The sequence below is a fragment of the Procambarus clarkii genome, chromosome 32, assembly GCF_040958095.1.
Source record: "Procambarus clarkii isolate CNS0578487 chromosome 32, FALCON_Pclarkii_2.0, whole genome shotgun sequence".
Lineage (NCBI taxonomy): Eukaryota > Metazoa > Arthropoda > Malacostraca > Decapoda > Cambaridae > Procambarus > Procambarus clarkii.
In genome coordinates, this window is record NC_091181.1 from 11,153,524 (window position 1) to 11,176,530 (window position 23,007).

Here is a 23,007-nt window from a genome sequence, read left to right on the forward strand (position 1 = left end):
TTTGAATGCAATAACATATATCAGTATAAATGTTCATTGATAATTCAGTATAAAAAACTCCTTGACGTAAGAATGCAAACAACCACTCACCTCTCACTGCGTCTTGCACACTAATGACAACCAAACACTATCAACTCCCTACAAGTAATCCACCAGAACTTCCCCTTCCACCTCTGGAAGTTCACTACCCTAATATCCTTAGGTTCTTCCGGGCTTCACTACCAGGATCCTCTGCAGCTCCTCCAGGCTGCTATCATGAAGTTTCCTTGAGCAACTACGGTGCTTCACTCTTCTGCTAGGGTCCTCCACAGCTCTCTTGGCTGCTACACCATGAAGTTTCCCCGAGCAACTATGGTGCTTCTCCACCTCTACAGAAGCACGTGACACTCCTCTTCACTGCTGCTTCTCCTCACAGCTCGAGGTCCTCTGCTCCACTACCTTGGAGTCTCATCAGCTACTTCATCTGCTGGCTTCGAAGTTCTCAGCAACTTCTTCCCCAAAGAACAAACCTGCAACCCATCGACACTCCAATAAAATGTTCCCCTTTAACACATAAACAAAAAATATTCACACAATATGTTTGCCTCAAACCTCTATCTGTTCTCTACATACAGTGAGAGTGGACTCCCCCGTTTTGGGCGGGTCCATACTCCACCTCGCCTGGCGGCGGTCCTCACTCGCTGGGAGGGTCTTCCTCCGTCAGGAGCCGGGTTCCCTCAGTCGTCCGTCAGAGCTCAGAGGGGACGGACGTCGCTCCGTGCTCCTCCCTCTTCACTCTCCTATTTCAGACTTTCTGCCTTATTAAAACATGTCTAACTTATAAATAAACATTGCTACTGTCGCTGGGCACACGACCAACTACAAGCAATCACTATGAACTGGCGTATATCGTGCTTACCACAGATTAACTGATCGAGGGCGCTTTCCCTCTGACGGCGTCTGGTCAGGGCGCTCCACACAGCCCACGAAAATGCCTCTGAGCAGCTTATTAAACTCTCCTCGCCGTCCAAGACTTGACACCACAACGTTCTCAGCTCAATTCCACAGCTGGCACGTCTGCACACTTCTCTTCTCTTAGAGATATATCACTAGGGGTTCCCTTCTGGCGGGAGCTCAAACGGAGCGCGGCTTTCCCCTGCGATGTCTGGCACTCAAATGAGGTCAAGGTCCTCCGGAAGCGAGCCTCACGCCTCCAGCAAAATGTCCACATCTCCTCGCCAGTCATTTATCTGTTTTCTTCTTCATTGCCCATAATCTCAAACTGTTATACATATTCAAGCAACTATTTTACATATGGGTTATCACCTCAATATTTGCTAGACCTTCTAATCAGGTCAGGCTTGATGAATAACTCTCAAGGAGGAAGACTCGTTTCTCCTGTAGGCTGAGATCATAACACTCCCCTCCCCTTATTTTTGAGAGTTATTCCAGTGGCAAAGCTCGGGATAATACATCCGCCACCACACTGTCTCGTTCTTCACCCCATATACTCTCTTAGGAGTCTACAATTAATTCGTTGCACCTTGCAACATCTGGCTCACTACGTGCCAGAAACATGATCTTCCCACAAACGATTTGACCTCTCTGACACCTCAAAGCTAGGCTGTCCTCCTTGGACGCCTGCACTCCATTGGTCCACTCTACTTACTGTCTCCACCCTCCGTTTCCTCGTCTTCTTCTCTTCACGTCCAGAGTCAGACATCTACTGTCTGTACCTCCTCTGTCGTCTTCACACTTCCATCTACTGCCATTATACTTTCGTCTCCTGCCATCATACTTCACTCCCTCGTCTTCACCGACGCTCCTCCCTTTTGTCTCCTCATTTATCTGAGACCTCATCCTGTTCGACCTCCATCGAGTCCTCGGCTTTCTTCTACTCCTCCATGCTTGTATCATCTTCCTCTTCCCACATTTCTCACCTCTGTACCATTCCATTTCTTCTCCTTCAATTCTTCTTCGTTCTCTAAAAGTTTCTCCGAGCACTGTACTATACTCAACAGCACTCGACCGTACATGTCGCTTTGCCTCTCCCAAAGTGCTCGTAAGCATCTCTCCACACATACTGTCTCTACTCCTCTCATTTTCTCGGTTATTACTCTTCTTCACTATCTCTCCTCCACGTTTTCTGTGAAACATGTCAACTCTTGACATCTCAAACAACTTAACTCCACTATCCATATGCCTCTGTGCTCGTGGACCATTTGACGCTCTACTCTCGTCCTCGGTATGTCCACATCCTTCCTCATTCCTACTCAGCACAGTTGCATTCACCTTCCGACTCTTAATTTCAGCAGTCTGGGCTTTACTCAGGTCAACTCTCTCCACAGTATTCTTCTTCGGCTGGGCCATCTTCACTTTTGACCTCACCGAGACTTCATTTTTCTGGGCTGGACCTGTCGGAAAATCCGACACCATTTAATATATCATACAGATAATAACTGTATTACCAACAAGTTACCCATAGAAAACGTAACTTGTAGTGGAATTTCCGTCTAAAGAAAACGGGATATCATCACCACATACTATTATAATTCACCAGCTATTCTGCTGGGAATTATTCTTAAATACATTAGTCTTTGGACTTTACCATCATAAAAACATCTTATATAAATTAACTTAATTATCAATATTAAAGTAGAGTAAATGTGACCCTTCTATCACTTTCTGAAATCTGGACAAAGTAGGCCAGGCGTCAGTGGGGAAGGAGGGCAGCCATTATTGTTATTGAGACCAGAGGCTCACACGGGAGCAAATTCGGCTCCTGTTAAATTTACTTGGACGTAGTGTTATGGAAACCAAAGGTGTACCATTTTTCAACACGCTGTCTACATATCAAGTTAAGTGTTCTTTCCGAAACCCATTATCTATCATTAGTGGCCATTAATGTCATTATATAGGGTTAGCCGGTTAGATCGCGAAATCGCCTCAAACTAAAGGTAATTAAGCCAGGTCTTCATGTTCTATGTACTGTATAGTGTTTTCTCTGAAATACTTGTCATATATAGGATTCTGGCTTCACAGCTAGCACACTTTTGACAGGTCAAGACGAGGATGCAAGATTTGTGCACCAGTTACTGGGGGATATGGAAGCTACCTCAAAGAGGATAATTTGGTGTCTACACCCTAGTTATACCTGGTGGACTAACCTGCTGTACTATAAGAGAAGGAACCTCATCAATGTATGTAGCTATTACTGTAATTTGATTGGCTGCATATGTGTAATATAAACCCCCCCTAATGTGTAGAGGATCGATTTGTGAGATTATTGCAGAAATACAGTCCACTTATCATTATACAAATTGCTATCGAAGTATATAAATTAACGTAAATATAAATTCATATAAATTAAATAAATATAAATCTCACAGGTCGGTGCCCACATTATTTGGACCTTCGGAACCGGAATATTCGGTCCTATGAACCCACATTTGGTCATCTTAGTACCGGATGAACCAGTTAACCAGTGGATTCATTAAATATACTAGTGCAGTGTTATTTAAACAAAGCCAGCAGTCAAGACGGCAGCGTAGCCTCGAGGGAGCTCAGGAGCCTCCCTCAGCCCAGTTCAGCTTCGTCAGCGGTTTCATGCACACCCACAGATATTTGGTGGCGTGTTATTTCGTGAAATGACAGCGCTAATATAGAATCCAGCCAAATTAGTGACTGTGTCTTCGCGAGATTGTTCACGGATTTCGTGGTGTTACATTTCGCGAGAGATTATCTACGAATTTTGTGGACTTTATTTCGCGAGGTCACTAATAATATTTAATACTTCTAGATAATATTAGAAGTTTCATAGAGGCTAATTAAGAGGCTATTATCCATAATAGTGTATATTATTTCTCCAAAATAGAGAATTATTTAATATATATTGCACTAGTGATCACAGTATAATATTTACTAATTGCCAACCCACAACAGGGTAGGATATGACTAGTTGAACTATTATTGTTCATCCTAGTCCCATTATTACAATAGTCAGTTGTACTATATTGAACAACCTAACACCATTAATGAATGGTCCAGACCCTATTTTGGGTGTAATTTTTATCAACTCGAGTTGAGTTGTATATATAATAATTTACTTATGATCATTACACCTTTGAGTGATTAATTAGTGTCTCTACCATCCTAGGGTGATATAGAAGAGCTAACCTAAAGGTACTTCCAGTGACACTGGTTTATCACTCAAATCATTAGTGTGTATGATTGTATATATATAATGTGTATTAATTTTAAGTGCTAACCTCTAGTAGAGGTAGGATTACAGCCTAGCGAGTGCAGAATTTACCCTAGGCTACCATCAGTGCTTGTTCAGTATTATGAGCAGCCCAAGTACAAGCCCACAAGGCTTCACCAACTAGCCAGGATGGATAATGCAGGGAGAATGAAAAGAACCCTTGCAGGTCTTAAAGGCCACTTAACAAGACAGATCAAGAAATGTGAAGATTTGTCACAACAATCTCAAGTTGATTATGCTGACCTGGAAAGCTATTATCAAGCAGCTGCAGGTAAATTTGAGCAAATCAAATGCCAAATGGCTGTCCTTGTGGGGACAGACTACTACCATCAATTCATTGGTAGCCCTACTAAATATCAGGGTATAACCATGTTAAACTCTGCAGGAGGTAAATTACTCTCAGGCCCAGTATCAAGCCTGAGGAGACCTATGCCTGCAGATAAACAATACCAGTAGAGATCTAAATTTGTCAGCTGATTATATTTCTCCAGTTGCATTATACTAAGGAGATTACAGCTGACTATAGTAACAGAGGTTGATGTTAGTATCATCATATAAAGCTGGAGATGAGTTCATGAGGCCTCAGTGGCAAATCAGTGAACAGTAGCCTAAAACAGCTACAAGTCACTGCGACCAATGTCACTGAACCCACTGCAGTCTCAGAACTATACTTTACTTTAATGATGAGCTATTCAATCTTCTGAATCAATTAACTAAATTAAACCCCAATAAATCTGATGACTGATTTGATACATTTATTATTTAATCAAGATGTATTCCATGGGCCTCAGTGTTTATATATCAGTGACCAGTTACCTGAAGAAACTTCAAGTTATATCTGATGTCACTGATCTCACTGCAGTCCCTGAATCATACTTGACTGTAGTACTTGATCACATTCAGTCTTCTGGGTTAAATAATATGTAATAAGGCTTGAATATTAGCCTTTCAAGAGTTGACAGGGAAATGAAATCGCATTAGACTTCTAACCCCTACAACTCTAGTACGGGACATCCGTCCTGTACGAACAGACACACAAATGTGTGATTACTAACTACTAACATCAAATTAATCTAATAATTCGAAGGAGGAGTATCGGTGTTCGTCTGTTCTAATTAGGACTTCGACCCGTGAGCAGCCCCTGGGGAATTATGTCGGAAAATCCGACACCATTTAATATATCATACAGATAATAACTGTATTACCAACAAGTTACCCATAGAAAACGTAACTTGTAGTGGAATTTCCGTCTAAAGAAAACGGGATATCATCACCACATACTATTATAATTCACCAGCTATTCTGCTGGGAATTATTCTTAAATACATTAGTCTTTGGACTTTACCATCATAAAAACATCTTATATAAATTAACTTAATTATCAATATTAAAGTAGAGTAAATGTGACCCTTCTATCACTTTCTGAAATCTGGACAAAGTAGGCCAGGCGTCAGTGGGGAAGGAGGGCAGCCATTATTGTTATTGAGACCAGAGGCTCACACGGGAGCAAATTCGGCTCCTGTTAAATTTACTTGGACGTAGTGTTATGGAAACCAAAGGTGTACCATTTTTCAACACGCTGTCTACATATCAAGTTAAGTGTTCTTTCCGAAACCCATTATCTATCATTAGTGGCCATTAATGTCATTATATAGGGTTAGCCGGTTAGATCGCGAAATCGCCTCAAACTAAAGGTAATTAAGCCAGGTCTTCATGTTCTATGTACTGTATAGTGTTTTCTCTGAAATACTTGTCATATATAGGATTCTGGCTTCACAGCTAGCACACTTTTGACAGGTCAAGACGAGGATGCAAGATTTGTGCACCAGTTACTGGGGGATATGGAAGCTACCTCAAAGAGGATAATTTGGTGTCTACACCCTAGTTATACCTGGTGGACTAACCTGCTGTACTATAAGAGAAGGAACCTCATCAATGTATGTAGCTATTACTGTAATTTGATTGGCTGCATATGTGTAATATAAACCCCCCCTAATGTGTAGAGGATCGATTTGTGAGATTATTGCAGAAATACAGTCCACTTATCATTATACAAATTGCTATCGAAGTATATAAATTAACGTAAATATAAATTCATATAAATTAAATAAATATAAATCTCACAGGTCGGTGCCCACAGGACCTTCATCAAACAGCCACGCTATATCTACGTCGATATCTTCCACCGGCTGAATCGACACTGTCTCACCTTCTCCAGTGTCTTCCTCGTCGGCCACCTCTCCCTTCATCACTACCGAGACAGGGTACTCAATGGCTTGGCGGTCTCCTGACTCATCTCCTCGGATGTCAGTCAGGTTCACACTCTCAGGTGTCCCACCCGTGCCGTGGCCTTCTGGGCACTCCTCTGGCACAGTCTCCGCTATGACTCTTGGCAACACCTTTGTCTCGCACAAGTCATTCCCCAGGATCACTTGGACTCCTGGAATAGGTATGTCGGGGCACACTCCCAACATCACCTCCGCCGACACATATTCCGACCTTAGCTGGACAGTACATACGGGCATGTCACTCTCTGACAATAACCCATATACTCTCATCTTACTCCTGCCAGCTAACCGTCGATCATTCCCAATCAGGCTTCTCGTAATCAAGCTCTGATTAGCTCCGGTATCTCTTAAGATACCAACTTCTACCTCAGGTTGGCCTCCTATACTGATCCAACCTTTGCTCATGAACGGCCTATACCTCTCGTTCACTAAGTTCATCTTCTGTGGTTTGTCTTGGAACACATTAGTATATCTACTTCTGGGGTCACACATGGCCAGGGTCACAACTCTCTTGCCCTGCCTACAATCTCGCATCACGTGACCCAATCCATTACAATTGTAACACCTCACCTGGGAAAAGTCTCTTCTATATGTACCAGAGTGGCTCTGACTCTGCCCACTCACATGAGAATTCCTCGGGCCAGGTACACTACTTGCACTCTGTGGGGTTTTACTGGACTCTTGATTCCCTGGATCACGAATAGTTTCTCGTTTAGCTCCTCCATCCTCACTTTCAGACGAAGTGCGCGACCTACTCTTCTGAGTTTTAGGGTACTTACTTTTATCTGCCCATTTATCAAAATTCTTCTCACCCCAGACTCCTCTGGGTCTTTCATAATTTCTTCCTCCCCAGACTCCATTGGATCTGCCATTGCTGCGTCTCGCCTCGCTTCTCACTCTGTTCTCCCTCAAGCTCTTGTATGCTTCAGTAATCATATCCGCCCTATCTGCGGCATCTTTCACCTCCTTTATCCCTGCTTCTTGGATCTTGAACTTTGTTTCGGGATGCATCATCTCCAAGAACTTCTCCATGACCATCAGTTGCTTCAGGTCAGCGTAAGATCCAACTCCAGCAGCCTCAATCCACTTCTGGAATCGTCTTTCCAGATCCCTTGCTGTCTCAGCAAACGTACATGCCCCAACTTTGATCATTTCTCTGAAGCGCTTCCTATAAGCTTCTGGGGTTAACTGAAACGAGCGCAATATGCTGCTCTTTACTGTGGCGTAATCCTGGCACTCTTCCAGTGACAATTGGGTGTATGCCTCCCTGGCTGCACCGGTCAATCTTAACTGGACCAGCTGGGCCCATTCCTCCTGTGGCCACTCCTTGATGCTGGCAACTTTTTCAAAATGCTCGAAGAAGCTCTCTGCCTCTTCGGGAACAAACAAGGGAATGTCCTTCTCCCTAACCCTAACATCTGGTGGGTGTGATACCTGGGTGGTGCTCTCTGGCAACCCATGTTCAATCCTTTGCTCAGCCAAGGTTCTATTCGCTTCAATCTGCATTTGTTTTGTTCTCTCTTTTTCTTTTTCGACCTGGGCTTTTTCCTTTTCGACCTGGGCTTTTTCTTTCTCCTGTTCCAACTCCAGTTCTCTTGTTCTGGTTTTCTCTTTTTCTTTCTCCACCTCTAGTCTCGCTCTCTCTACTTCCAGCCTGGTTTTCTCTTTTTCCTTCTCGGCTTCATTTTTCATCTGGAGTTCTAATTTCATCTTTTCCAGCTGGAACTGTCTCTCCTTGTCCTCTCGTTGTTGCTGCATCTGGAGCTGTAACTGGAATCTCTCCAAGCTCCTATTTCGGCTACTCCTGCTACTGCGGCTACTCTTGCTGCTCCTACTTGATCCCTGGGATCTCACGTCATCCTGCCCATCATCCTCCTTTCCACTTTCAGCTCCTTTTTGGGCTCCTTGTTCTGCCGCTTCACTTCTGGCTCTCAACTGCCTCAGGATCTCATCCTTCATCCCAGCTACTTTAGATGCTTTCAACCTAATGCCACATTTTTCTGCTATTTGCTTCAATTGATCCCTCGTGCAACCTTCCAAGTCCTCAGGCTTGCCTGACTCCACAAATGCTTGCACCTTATCCATCTTTGTCCTGTGAGTCTTCCTAAGAGAGAGAGTATACACCTGCGGTCACACAGTTTATCTCAGCAGGGGTGTACAAATCCACTCTTGGACAGGGTGTGGGTGTGTCAGTTCACTCTCCCGGACACAGGCCCCCAATTTATTATAGACTGTGGGTTGGTTGGTGTTGTCGTCGTTGATCCTTTTCTACGGACAACCCAACCCACAACTCGGTAGAGTGCTTATACTTCACTAGGAGATCACCCTTGGCGCTTCTGGCTCTTGGAGAGGGGCTCAACGTCACACATTTAGGGGATGCGGCTCCCACACCTAGCCTCGTTGTCACGTGCACACACCCACTCGAGCCGCTGTGACTCCCCACTCTCTCCTTAGGTAATATGATCTCCTCGATCCCCTTTTTGGCTTATTAGTACTACCTTCTACCCTGTCCACAGCAGTGGTTCTTGGTTCTTTCTCTCTCTCTCTCCTTCTTTACTACTTCCTGGGAAGCCTCACTAGGACAAGGGCAAACACCGGCAAATTGGAATACATTTACTGGACAAAGCACATACACGATACATACACACATATAATAATAATGAATCCTATACTCTATACTATTACAATCAGGTTGCACTCCAACATCATCAGAACTCTTTCATCAGCTTATCAAGTGGTATCCAATCTCCTGGTTCACCACCTGATACTATCAACCTCCTCAAGTTGATCAAGTCTACATACACTGTTGCACCATCAGCAAGATAACATATATATATAGAAAATCAGCATTTGAATGCAATAACATATATCAGTATAAATGTTCATTGATACTTCAGTATAAAAAACTCCTTGGCGTAAGAATGCAAACAACCACTCACCTCTCACTGCGTCTTGCACACTAATGACAACCAAACACTATCAACTCCCTACAAGTAATCCACCAGAACTTCCCCTTCCACCTCTGGAAGTTCACTACCCTAATATCCTTAGGTTCTTCCGGGCATCACTACCAGGATCCTCTGCAGCTACTCCAGGCTGCTATCATGAAGTTTCCTTGAGCAACTACGGTGCTTCACTGCTAGGGTCCTCCACAGCTCTCTTGGCTGCTACACCATGAAGTTTCCCCGAGCAACTATGGTGCTTCTCCACCTCTACAGAAGCACGTGACACTCCTCTTCACTGCTGCTTCTCCTCACAGCTCGAGGTCCTCTGCTCCACTACCTTGGAGTCTCATCAGCTACTTCATCTGCTGGCTTCGAAGTTCTCAGCAACTTCTTCCCCTAAGAACAAACCTGCAACCCATCGACACTCCAATAAAATGTTCCCCTCTAACACATAAACAAAAAATATTCACACAATATGTTTGCCTCAAACCTCTATCTGTTCTCTACATACAGTGAGAGTGGACTCCCCCGTTTTGGGCGGGTCCATACTCCACCTCGCCTGGCGGCGGTCCTCACTCGCTGGGAGGGTCTTCCTCCATCAGGAGCCGGGCTCCCTCAGTCGTCCGTCAGAGCTCAGAGGGGACGGACGTCGCTCCGTGCTCCTCCCTCTTCACTCTCCTATTTCAGGCTTTCTGCCTTATTAAAACATGTCTAACTTATAAATAAACATTGCTACTGTTGCTGGGCACACGACCAACTACAAGCAATCACTATGAACTGGCATATATCGTGCTTACCACAGATTAACTGATCGAGGGCGCTTTCCCTCTGACGGCGTCTGGTCAGGGCGCTCCACACAGCCCACGAAAATGCCTCTGAGCAGCTTATTAAACTCTCCTCGCCGTCCAAGACTTGACACCACAACGTTCTCAGCTCAATTCCACAGCTGGCACGTCTGCACACTTCTCTTCTCTTAGAGATATATCACTAGGGGTTCCCTTCTGGCGGGAGCTCAAATGGAGCGCGGCTTCCCCCTGCGATGTCTGGCACTCAAGTGAGGTCAAGGTCCTCCGGAAGCGAGCCTCACGCCTCCAGCAAAATGTCCACATCTCCTCGCCAGTCATTTATCTGTTTTCTTCTTCATTGCCCATAATCTCAAACTGTTATACATATCCAAGCAACTATTTTACATATGGGTTATCACCTCATTATTTGCTAGACCTTCTAATCAGGTCAGGCTTGATGAATAACTCTCAAGGAGGGAGACTCGTTTCTCCTGTAGGCTGAGATCATAACACTACTCACTCTGCTTCCATGTCTTCTGCTGCAATGGGTAATGGATACCTTGGGTCTTCTGCGGAGGGCTTCAGTGGGCTTTGGCCAGGAAGGATCACGACAGACTGCCTTCTCACCTTGGAACATTGAATAATGGACACTTATTGTGGTGTTTGTGTGTTACTGAGGAAGTCTTGGTTGTAGGGTTGATGTAAAGTCATGACTTGGTTACTGACTTTAATACTTAATATGATTACATGACTAGTAGCTACCAAGCTTGGCAGGCGTCCTGTACGCTCTGTTGTTTACCTTCCTTCTCTCTGGCGTCTCAGCCGCCGCACATAGAAAACGGATGGTACCATTTTCTGTGAACATGACATCCCTCCTTTTCTTTAAAAAGAATGAATACAGGATGTCTACCATGCGTGTAGCACAAAGCAAAGTTATTGACACAAAGTAAGTTATTAACATATCAAGAGATACTGCATACATTTAACATTAATTAAGCACACAAAGAATTTAAACAACTTAATCTTTTCCACAAAGGATTTCAATGTTAAAAATACATATGCAATGTTAAACAAACATGAAAGAAACTGTACTACAAAGTTACAAAATATTGAATGAGATATCTGCATTATTCAAACAATATTAAATTTAGTTTAGCACAATAAGTAAATACTTTTCATTACATAGGAACACAATTAATCATCAAATCGTGTAGGGCGTTTAACATGACGTTTAGGACGTGAGTCCCCAAATACAATAACATCCCTTGATGAATTGTTTGTCGGGTTATCACTATTTTTTTCTTTTTCTTTTGCGCGACTTTGCACTTCATCATTTTCTACACTAGTTGGAATCACTTTGAAATAAGCCATATTACGTGTTATACTATGATCTCTATTACTAGCTGTTACCATAGTTCCTTTTACACTAATCACTTTATATGGTTTTGTATCATACGGCATATCTAACTTTCCCTCTTTTTTCTTTTTAACGAGAACAGTGTCACCAACCTTTATGAACTGTTCCTTTGCACGTTGATCATGAGCAATTTTCATTTTGCCCTTGGCTAGTGCATCCTTCTGAGCGAGACGTTTATCCGTTACCTCGGCTGGCATGACAGGTAGTGTGATCCTCATAGGACGTCCAAATAAAAGTTCGCCAGGTGACTTGCCCAGTGTTCCACGTGGTGTTGCACGGTAGTTCCTGAGAAAAGCATACATAGCTTGTTTCCAGGATCGTCCTTCGGCATGAGCACAGCGTACCGCTTTCATGAGAGGTTGCATGAATCTCTCAACTTCTCCATTTGCTTGAGGATGTAGTGGCATCACACGGCGGTGTTTGAATCCAATATGCTCAGAAAAGTTGACGAAATCTTGTCCATTGAAAGGCGGTCCATTGTCTGTCTTGACAACTTCAGGAATGCCAAAGTTTGAAAAGATCTTGTCGAGTTTCGGGATGACAGCCTTTGCAGATGTGGAAGTGATGATTTCTACTTCTGGATAACGTGAGTGATCATCAGTGACTACCATCAAGTACTCTCCAGTTGGTAGTGGTCCGCAGAAGTCCATCGATACTTCCGTCCATGGTGCAGCAGGTAGTGGTGAAGGTTGTAGAGGTGTTGGTCTTGAAGTATCCACTGCAGCTTGGCAAGGGACACAGGCATCATGCATATCCTTTGCTTGACGATCAATGCCAGGAAACCACACCTTTTCTCGTAGCAGCTATTTGGTCCTAACAAGACCTTGGTGTCCTTGATGTGCAAGCTTCAGAGCACGTTGCTGGAGAACAGCTGGAATAACGATACGAGTACCTCGCAGCACAGTGTCGCGTTGTTGCGTAACACTTAATTCTGTCTGGATGCGTTCAAGTGCTTTGAATGCATCTTGGTCAATTCCTGAGGGTGGGATGCGTGGAAACTTTTTCTTAGTCAATGCATCCACTGTTGCTTGCAGAGTTGGGTCCTCTAGGGTTGCAGTACGGATTTCATCAAGAGTGAGAGCCTTAGGGACTGCATCACAGGTTACAGAGTGTACATATTCCTCGGCAACTTGCTGATGCTTGGTGATGGTGAAACTGTTGGCAGGATGTCGACTGATGTAATCAGCGGGATTGCCTGCACCCGGCTTGTATTTCACCGTAAAGTTGTATGGTTGCAGACGAAGAGCCCATCTCTCAATTCGAGCTGGTGGTTTGGACTTTGGATTATTGAAGATGGTCTCCAACGGTTTGTGGTCAGTGACCATCGTGGTGAAGGGTGCACCAAGCAGATACACATTGAAGTGTTCACAGCCCCATACAAGAGCAAGAGCTTCCTTCTCTGTCTGACTGTATCGTTGCTCAACATCTGTGAGAGAACGGCTGGCGTAGGCAATTACTACTCTGGAATCTGGTTGACCAGGTTTGTGTTGGGCTAAAACAGCACCTAATCCAACAGGACTAGCATCCACCGTTAACTCAGTGTCCATTGATGGATCAAAGTACGCAGCAGTCGCATTCTCTACTAGTGCATCTTTCACAGCATCAAATGCATTTTGCTCGATATCACTCCAGTACCATGATGCATTTTTCTTCAGGAACTCACGTAGAGGCTTTGTAATGGTAGCAAAATCTGGAATGAAGCGAGAACAGTAGTTTGCCATTCCCAGAAAACTATGTACTTCAGTGGACGTTGAAGGAGGTGCAGCATTCTTGATATCTGCAACTTTCTTAGGATCTGGAGACAGACCTTTGTCACTAAGTACATGTCCAAAGAATTCAATTTTATGTTGATTGAACTCACACTTTGCTCGGCTTAACGTCAGATTCTTTTCTCGTAAGCGTTGCAATGTTGCACGAAGAGCTTTGTCGTGTTCAGCTTGGGTACGGCCATAAACAATGATGTCATCAGACATGTTGTCAGCATTAGGTATGTCTTGCAATACCTGGCTGATGATGTGCTGGAATACCTCGGCAGCACTGTTGATACCAAAACTCAGGCGCTTGTACCTTTACAGACCTCGATGTGTCGTAAACGTTGTGATGAATCGACTCTCCTCATCAAGTTCAAGCTGATGATAGCCCTTGTTTAAATCTAACTTGCTGAATACAGTTGCACCATTCAAGCGGTAGATCATATCATCTACAGTCGGTGTAGGATGGCGTTCACGCATTATTGCCTTGTTGGGAACACGCATGTCCACACAAATGCGTATCTCATCTGGATTCTTCGGCTTTGGTGGAGTGACAATTGGGCTTACCCATGGTGTTGGGCCTGTTACTGGTTCAATGATATCTAGTTCTATCAGCCTATCCAGTTCGGCATCGACTTTCTTGCGAGTATGGAATGGTTGTCGGCGATGTGGTTGGGCAACTGGAATTACATCTGGGTTGATATGCAGATGTACTTTGCTATCAGTATAACAACCTATGGATTTAAATCGATCAGAAAATTCAGCAACAATACCATCAACATTTTTTGCAGATTCCACTGCTACAGCATTAGAAAGCTGAAGTAGCCCCAATTTGGTTGAAGTCTTGTAACTGAGTAAAGACTCCTTTGCATTCCTAACAACATGGAATGTAGTAATGAGCATTGCATTCTTTGACTTAATCTCTGCAGTGAAAGTTCCAATCACTGGCAAGGCTACCTTTGAAGCATAGGCAGTGGCTTTACCATTATAGTTTTCAAGCTTTGGGAACTGTTTTTTAAATTTTTCATAGTGGCACTCAGCAATGGTGTCAATGTTTGATCCAGTGTCAATGAGAACTTTGAGACAAATACCAGCAATGTATACACATGTCTCTGGGTTGTTTGGAAGATCATTCCATTCTGTGATTGCTTGTACTCCGTAAGTATAATCACATTCACTGTCATCTGAGACTGGTTGTAATGAAATGTTGTCTTGTACATTATTAACATTCTGGATATGAGGTGCAATATTGTGTTTACCACCTCGACCCCTATGACCTGATCCTCGTACAGTGCTTTTATTCATTGACTGTGGTTTCTTTAGTGCAGAACAACACATAGCACCAAAATGACCTAGTTTTCCACACTCATAGCACTTCTTACCTTGAGCAGGACAAACATTATCTTGGTGTGGGTAGTCTCCTCCACAATTGTAACATTTATTGTTGACACCCTCTGATGTGGGTCGTTGTGACTGCTTGAGCCTTGTTCCTTGACCCCAGTTGTGACGTGGTTCTCGGCTCAATTTACTGTTAGGTTTGCCATGATATCTTCTTTGATCACGGTGTCCTCCCTGAACCTTACGTACCTCATCACTGTTAGTAACAGTGGCAGAACCGTTATTAGCACTGCACTCCATGACACGAGCATCACGTGCAGCATCTTCCATTCGACGAGCCATATCCAGTATCTTGGTAAGAGAACTGTCATCATCAACAAGTTCTAGAGCTCTTCGACGAAGACGTGTAGATGTGCATGATTCAATTATTTGCTGTTTGATTTCTTTGTCAACATCAGCAAACTCACAATGGGCTGCTAAACCCTGCAGACGTGTGTGGTATTGATCCACAGTTTCATTAGAGAGTTGTTTTGCTCTCCTGAAATGCATAATTTCCATAGCAGTATTTTGCCTTGGTTTGAAATGCTCTGTTAGTTTGGCTTTGGCAGTGTCATAATCTTTGGCACCACCAGTGTCTTTCAGTGTGTCAAAGATGTCACAAACTCTATCACCTGCTTAATGAAGTAGAAAGGCACGCTTTCTTTCAGCACTTTTGATGTCAGAAACTATCAACAAATTTTCAAACTTTTTAAGCCATTTGACCCACCTCTGTGACAGGTTTGTCTGGTCACAGTCAGGATCAAATGCAGGAAACTGAGGTATATTTGCCATTTTTTACTGAATAAATGTAAACTTATCACTTAAATGTTCCACAGAATATTAAACACTTACTGCACTGTATATGTTAGTCAAGAATTCACTGTAATTACTTTAATTTTGCAAAGCACACAAGCATTTTAATGCAAAAGTTCACAACAGTGCACAATATAGCAGCAACTGACTTCTTACCTAGCCCTTGTGTACATGTGTTGTTCCTACTCACAGCAGCAGCACAGCAGTTGGCACAGCAGTTGGTACAGCAGCAGTTGGTACAGCAGTTGGTGCAGCAGTTGGTGCAGCAGTTGGTACAGCAGTCGGTACAGCAGTCAGTTCAGTGTGACGAATTTTGTAGCACGAAGCGTAGTTTCGTAACCAAAACATCAGGTTTTGTACACATCAAAGCGTCGTTTCGTACACAACGTCGGCAGATTCCTCAGTACAGTTTCTTCAGCACAGCTTGGGTAGCACACAGCTTGGGTAGCACACAGCATCGGTTAGCACACAGCATCGTTTAGCACACAGCATTGGTTAGCACACAGCATCGGTTAGCATACAGCATCGGGTATGGCGCTCACAGCTTCTCTTCCTCCTCCAGGCAGCATGCTTCTCCCTTGTGTTTGAAACTGAACAAATACCTGCGTTCACAGTTCATCCTCGTCGCCAATGTGGTGTTTGTGTGTTACTGAGGAAGTCTTGGTTGTAGGGTTGATGTAAAGTCATGACTTGGTTACTGACTTTAATACTTAATATGATTACATGACTAGTAGCTACCAAGCTTGGCAGGCGTCCTGTACGCTCTGTTGTTTACCTTCCTTCTCTCTGGCGTCTCAGCCGCCGCACATAGAAAACGGATGGTACCATTTTCTGTGAACATGACACTTATCAGCAGAGGAGGGTGCTACACTCAGCTTTCTTCAACATCCGGAGTGCGTTTGACTCTGCATCACATTAAGCTGTCCTTCAGGGCTTGGCTTGCCTAGGACTCTCGGGGTTCCACATTGGGGTGGCTTCAGGGCTATCTACAGGGCCACCCATTCAGAGTGACAGTGGGAGTTTTCGTCTCCTTGTCCTGCCCAGGCTTCCATGGTGTTCCCCAGGGAGAGATTCTCAACCCGCTCCTGTTCTACATTCTTCTGTCTGATCTTCTTGTCTTCCCTGGTGCACAGGTTTTAGGTTACACAGATGACATAACCATTGTGGTGGATGGTGGCACTCTCCTGGAAAGGCAGGGTTGACTGCAGGAGGCGGTAGGTGTATTCTCTGCAAGTTGGGGAGGTTACTCTCAATCAACCCGGAGAAGAGTTACATGATGTGTTTCACCGGTACTCGTTTGCCAGCTCAGCCGGTGGTGACCATCGGTGATCGTCGTCTCCCGGACACCACAGATCACAGGTGGCTGGGAAAGGTTCTTGATGGCGCTTGGCTGGTGTGGAATCGTCACGTGATTTTCCTACATACCTCCTGCCTGCGCCTCATCAACATCATAAAGCAGCTCTCCATTCAAAGCATTATAAGCATTTATTCAAGGCAACATCATGTATGGGGGGTGAAGTCTATTGCTCGGCGGCTCTGTCGGTCATGGGGCTGTTGGATCTTGTCCAAAATGGTGACCTTTATTCCGCTCTTGGGACTTTGCCCTCCTCGCCAGTTCTCTTTCTTCATGCCAAGTCGGGGGTTTGGCCACCGCAGTTTGAATGTCTTCTAGCCCTATGTCGACGACTCCAACGAATAGTGTCTTTCCCTGCCGCTTACTCTCTTGCTGCCTGATACACACTGATGGGACGTGCCGGCTAGACGTTCAAGGCGCTGTCAGCTGCCTTTCATAGTCCAACCCTTGGATGCATATTCACAGTTCTCCCTTCTGGTTCTTGTACAAATTTTTAGTCCAGTCATCCCTACAGTGCCTCCATTGCCGGAGGAGCTCATCCAGGTATCGGTGGACTTTTTCATGCCTCCTCGTCAGAAGAGGAATTTAGAGGGTCTGAACTCTACGATATTTGCTGACCTATGTGCTTCTTTATACCTGGGATACCTGAAGGTATACATGGATGAGTCCCACGTCGATCAGCCGCAATTTACGTCGGCAGCTGCTGTCTTTGCTCATTTCTTCTTCTGCCAAACATGAAGCTCTCGTGTGATCATTAGTACCGGGCTGGGGAACCCTATACAATCCTACTTGCATTACGACTCCTCCGTCAAGTTTCTGGGCCCTCATTGGTTGTCTTCTATGTGGACACTCTTCCAGCCCTGCGTCTGATATCATATAGGGGTCCGCGGGTCCACTATCATATTGTGGCAGAGATCCATAGGGAATTGCTGTCGTACTCTTGTCCCTCGGGTTGATCGGTCTTTCTGCAATGGGTTCTGCCTCATCTCGGGATTAATGGCTATGAGGTGACAGACGCAGCAGCAGGATTGGCGCATAATCTCCATGAAGCTACACAGGTGCCTCTGGACCTTGCAGAAACTCTCCCGCACCTCGGGGGATGGGAGGCGTAGATGTCGACAGCCCTTAGATCCTCCTCCTTGGGTAGCCTTCTGGAGGGTGTCTCCCCGCGTCCATGGGCGTTTTCATCCTCGCGTCACCTTTAATGTCTCCTTGACACGGTTCTCAATCACCTTCGAATTGAGCACTCCTTTCTGGCTGAGCATCTCCATCGTCTACAGTTGTTGGATTCCCCCCACTAATGCCAGTGGTGTCCAAACCAGGTGGATACTGTGGGACATCTACTTCTCCACTGCCCACGGTTTTATAGTGCTCACGTCAGACTACAGAGTGTTGTTCATATGTTGCATGTTCCTCGCCATACGGTTCCCGTTCTCTTTGATGGAGTGGGTGCGAGCGATAAAGACGTCCGTTATTGTATCCTTCGCCATACATTTCACTTTATTACACACATCTGGTGATTGAAGAGGCTGTAGTGATCCGATCCCCCTTTGCAATTTCTTCGTATCGGGCAACCGGGGTGCATTCGATCTCTCGATCGTTGTCTCCACTAAATCAACAACAACTCTAAATCCTGTCTGCTTTAGGATTTGCGTTAGAAAGAACATACAAATCTAATTCGCAATAGGAGAGAATCCGTCCTGCGTCTTGGGCACTGACCGTGTCACATGCTTCCCACTACCCTAGCCAGTCGGCCGAGCGGACAGCACGCTGGACTTGTGATCCTGTGGTCCTGGATTCGATCCCAGGTGCCGGCGAGAAACAATGGGCAGAGTTTCTTTCACCCTATTCTCCTGTTACCTAGCAGTAAAATAGGTACCTAGGTGTTAGTCAGATGTCACAGGCTGCTTCCTGGGGGTGGAGGCCTGGTCGAGGACCGGGCCGCGGGGACACTAAAAAGCCCCGAAATCATCTCAAGATAGCCTCAAGAAGATCACCTAAATCAACAACCCTTACGATCTCAGTATATTATCAGGACGGCATCTCTTAGATGGTGACTACAAATACGCCAAAGAGGCTGAATCACATTACGTCTACAGTCATTCTGACCCTCACCAGATATTCTGACCTGTTGGTCTGGTAGGCAACAACAGCGACAATGGCAGATTAAAATTGCTCGATAACTTCATATTAATCAACCTCATTCTTTTATCAGCATCCATATTGCATTTATGTTAGTTCTACTATAGCAAGGCCATAATTGGGCTCAGGATGAGACCCTAATCTTTCTCACCACTCACGGTTTTCAAAACCGAATCTTTAAGCCCTGGGCCAGTATCTCTACACGCAGAGTTGTAGGAGTCAGAAGCTTACGTCAAAACACAACGCCAACATAACACCACCTGATATCTAACCTCGGTATGTCTACCTTAGGATTTGCAGATACAAATCTAATTTGCTATGGGAGAAAATCTGTCCTGCGTCTTGGGCATTGCCCGTGTCACACGCTTCCCACTACACTAGGCATCACTAAAGACAAAGGAACTTGGAAGGTACCCAGTTGGTGCGGTGAAGAGGTGAGGAAGGTGTGGTGGTGGAGGGCAAGGTAGAGGGCGTGGAGGGTGTTGCGGAGGCTGTGATGGAGGAGCACCTCCCTCACTCCCGACCGCCTTCCAACAATCACCACTCTCGTTTGTGACCGAAGGTGCAACCCTGATGACAACATGAACCTGTAGAAATTAAATATCACAGCAATACATTTTAGAATCTGTGAACGCACTTTTTTTCCATTAACTACAGGAGTTGAGTTACGCATTTGGTGTTCACTTATATAAATAAGAATTAACATGAATATCTTCCTCAGTGTTTTTGTAAACACTACCTGAGACCGATGGCAGTACTGTTGCTGGCAGTAAGGTCGAGGATGAGTCCCCGACAGGAGACACTATCTTCTCCCCACAGCTCCTGGAAGAGGTTGTCCCGGGCCAGCTGGTCCGTGATAAATTCAGACGCTGCCTCCACTACCACGCCAGGCTTCTCGTCGGCGCTCAGGCGTCTAAAATTATTTTCACAGGAGGAGGTTGTCATATGAAGCTTCTATCCTCATTCCAATCCCACATTCTATTTTAATCGTAAGTTTAAATTATAAATTTATATATTCCTTCAAGTAATGTGCTCTAATTGAAATAGGCTTGGAATTTTCGAAAATGTTATAACAAAGTCACTACAAAAGCTGCGAGGTCAGATAATTTACTTCACTACGAGATAATGTCTTAATGTATGTGTGTGCGAGGTTGGCGGAGAAATGCTTTTGGCTAGCCTCATTAAGCTATACTGGACTAATGGTTATATTATGTCACGGTGGCAGGATCGACCATTGCTCCCTTCAAGAACTCTGTTGAGGTGAAATGTTCAGTGCCGAGTCCACAGACTTTAACATTAGTTCAAATAATTGTGAATTAAGATATCCCAAATGTGGAATAAAATTAAAAAGATTTCTCGTCCTAGCAGTCGTCAACTTGATCACCATTCACCTCTAGACTATGCCGACATGCTGCTTCAGCAATATGCAAGCACTGCTAGTATAAGCAGCCTGCCCCTAGATGTGCAAAACCATCTGACTAGTACCAAAATAAATCGTAACTTCAATATTGAAATTGCCTGTAGTGAAATAGGGCCTGATGATAACTATGGCATAACCCCCTTTGAAACTGAAGATGCACTCAAGAAAGGTAAGACTACCTCTCCTGGAGAGGATGGCATCACATACAACACCATGAGAGTACTTGCTGAGCTGCCAAATAGCCCTTTGCTAGAATTGTTTAATCAAAGTCTAAGGCAGGGTGTCTTACCTGACCGCTGGACACAGGGACTCATAATACCCAAGACTCATAATAACCCAAGCCTAATTCACAAAAATTTAGATCCATTTCTCTGACGTCGTGCATGTGTAAAGTTCTTGAGATAATTATTCTCGACAGACTAATGTTTCAAATCAAACCCCACCTTGCCCCTAACCTGTATGGTTTCCTTCCTGGAAGAAGCACACAAACTTGCTTTGCTGAGTATTTTATCAGAGGGGGACCAAACTCTCAGGCGGCATTTATGATCTCCAAACTGCTTTTGATACAGCAAACAGAGAAGTCATCCTAGAACAGCTAGCCTCTTTTGGAGTTAAGGGAAGACTTTTGTCATGGCTTAGGGGTTACCTGAGTAGCAGAACCGCCTCAGTCCTATTCAAGGGGGGTCAAAAGTAAACTTTGTGTACCCTATGAGATGGGTACACCCAAGGGTGGAGTGCTAAGTCCTACAGTGTTCAATGTTCTGATGCACAAATTAACAATTGATATTCCCACACTACCTGACGAAGCCGTCATTTGTTATGCCGATGACATATGCATTGTTGCAAATTCCCAAACTAGACTGCAAGCTCTACTTGATTCATTCGCTGCTAAAAGCATTGAATGTGGTCTTGTTATCTCTATAACTAAATCCAGAGTTCACCATCCCCAAGAGAAAACTCATGTCCCTATAGCTTTCAAGGTCAACAACCAGAACATTGAAACGTGTAGGCAGCACAAATACCTTGGAGTTGGTAATTAACAGTGACATTGTAAATGATCTACACCGTAGGTTAAAAGAAAGACTAAAACCATTGAAAACACTTACTGGTAAGAATATTGGTATTAATATTAAATATGCTAGACTATTCTATATGATGTTTGTTAGATCTCTCGTTGATTACAATGCTATGTACTTAATTAATTTCCCTTCCTCTGTGTTGGACAAACTTGAAGTAGTACAGAATGAAGCCATGAGGATAATTCTTGGTGCCCCAAGATGCACAAGAATCATCAACATGCGGGAAGAACTGAAGCTTCCAACCATACTAGAGAGAATCATGCAAGTCAACACTTCCTTTTGCCTTAAAGTCATGAGAGACTCTACATCTCCTGCATTGCTCAGAGACAAATTATTTAGTGCTGTTTACACCCTATTGACTGGTGCCGGCATACCAACTCACTCCTTTTATGATAAATGGCTGAGCAACAATGCCTACAATCTCATTAAACTTAACATTCCTTTTAAGTGCAATCTACCTGTCTCTGATATTCCTCTCTATCTGTACCCCACCATTCAAGTATCATACACACCTGTCACCAAGAAAGATAATGAGAATCCTGCTCTTCTCAAAGCTGTCACACTTGAAACAATTGCCTCCTCCATCGTGAATTTAAGATCTCGCGTGCACTGTGTCTACACCGATGGCTCAGTCCAATCCTCTACTGGACGGACTGCAGCAGCATGTAGGTTTAATAGAAATAATATTTGCACAAAGGCTGTCAGTGTCAGGTTAAACATCTGGCTGACCTCCACACAAGCAGAACTAGCAGCATTACAACTAGCTACCAGTACATTAAAAAACATTGGAGGAGGAATAATATTTTGTGATTCAAAGTCTGCTCTTCAAGCAATCGAAAACTTATCTTGGAAGATCGACAGCAAGATTCTTCTACTCCCAATTATAAATGACCTAATTGCTGCACAGAGTAAAGGGTCTCGAATCTCCTTTGTATGGATACCTTCACACATAAATATAACCCATCATAATGAGACAGACATTGCAGCCAAATTAACGTGTAACAAGGATGAAGTTGAATTAGATCTAGGTATCCCCATCTCTGCTGTCAAAACTGTATTGGTCCAAACACTCAGATCTGATAGGAAAGAAATTACTGACTCCCAACGACCTGAAAGTACTAGTATAAAAAGCTATGATCTTTTCAGATCTGAAACCTATATCTATGGGCAGCACAAAACGTCCACTAGACTGTGCGACACAGTGGTTGCAAGGATCAGGTTGGGTGACCGTTACCTGTGGCAGATGGCTGCAGGTGACGGATCTCCCAATCCTGAGCACTCCAGTTGCAAACTCTGTGAGCACGAACTCCGGCACGATCTCCCGCACTACATCACCGAATGCCCAGTTATTAGACCTTTCAGACCAGTTGGCATGAGGTACCTGGAGCTTTGCAAT

At 44.3% G+C, this 23,007-nt stretch overlaps 1 protein-coding gene across 1 annotated transcript in view; it reads right to left on the bottom strand.

The window, feature by feature from the left end:
* LOC123747452 (probable glutamate receptor) overlaps nt 1-23,007 on the bottom strand; it is a 128,849-nt gene that overhangs the window by 86,413 nt on the left and 19,429 nt on the right. Inside the window, exons 2-3 of the mRNA XM_069334971.1 lie at nt 19,852-20,025; nt 19,527-19,699 (exon numbers count right to left, since the gene is read on the bottom strand). Coding sequence (XP_069191072.1) covers nt 19,527-19,699; nt 19,852-20,025 — 347 coding nt within the window. The remainder of the gene's footprint in view (nt 1-19,526; nt 19,700-19,851; nt 20,026-23,007) is intronic.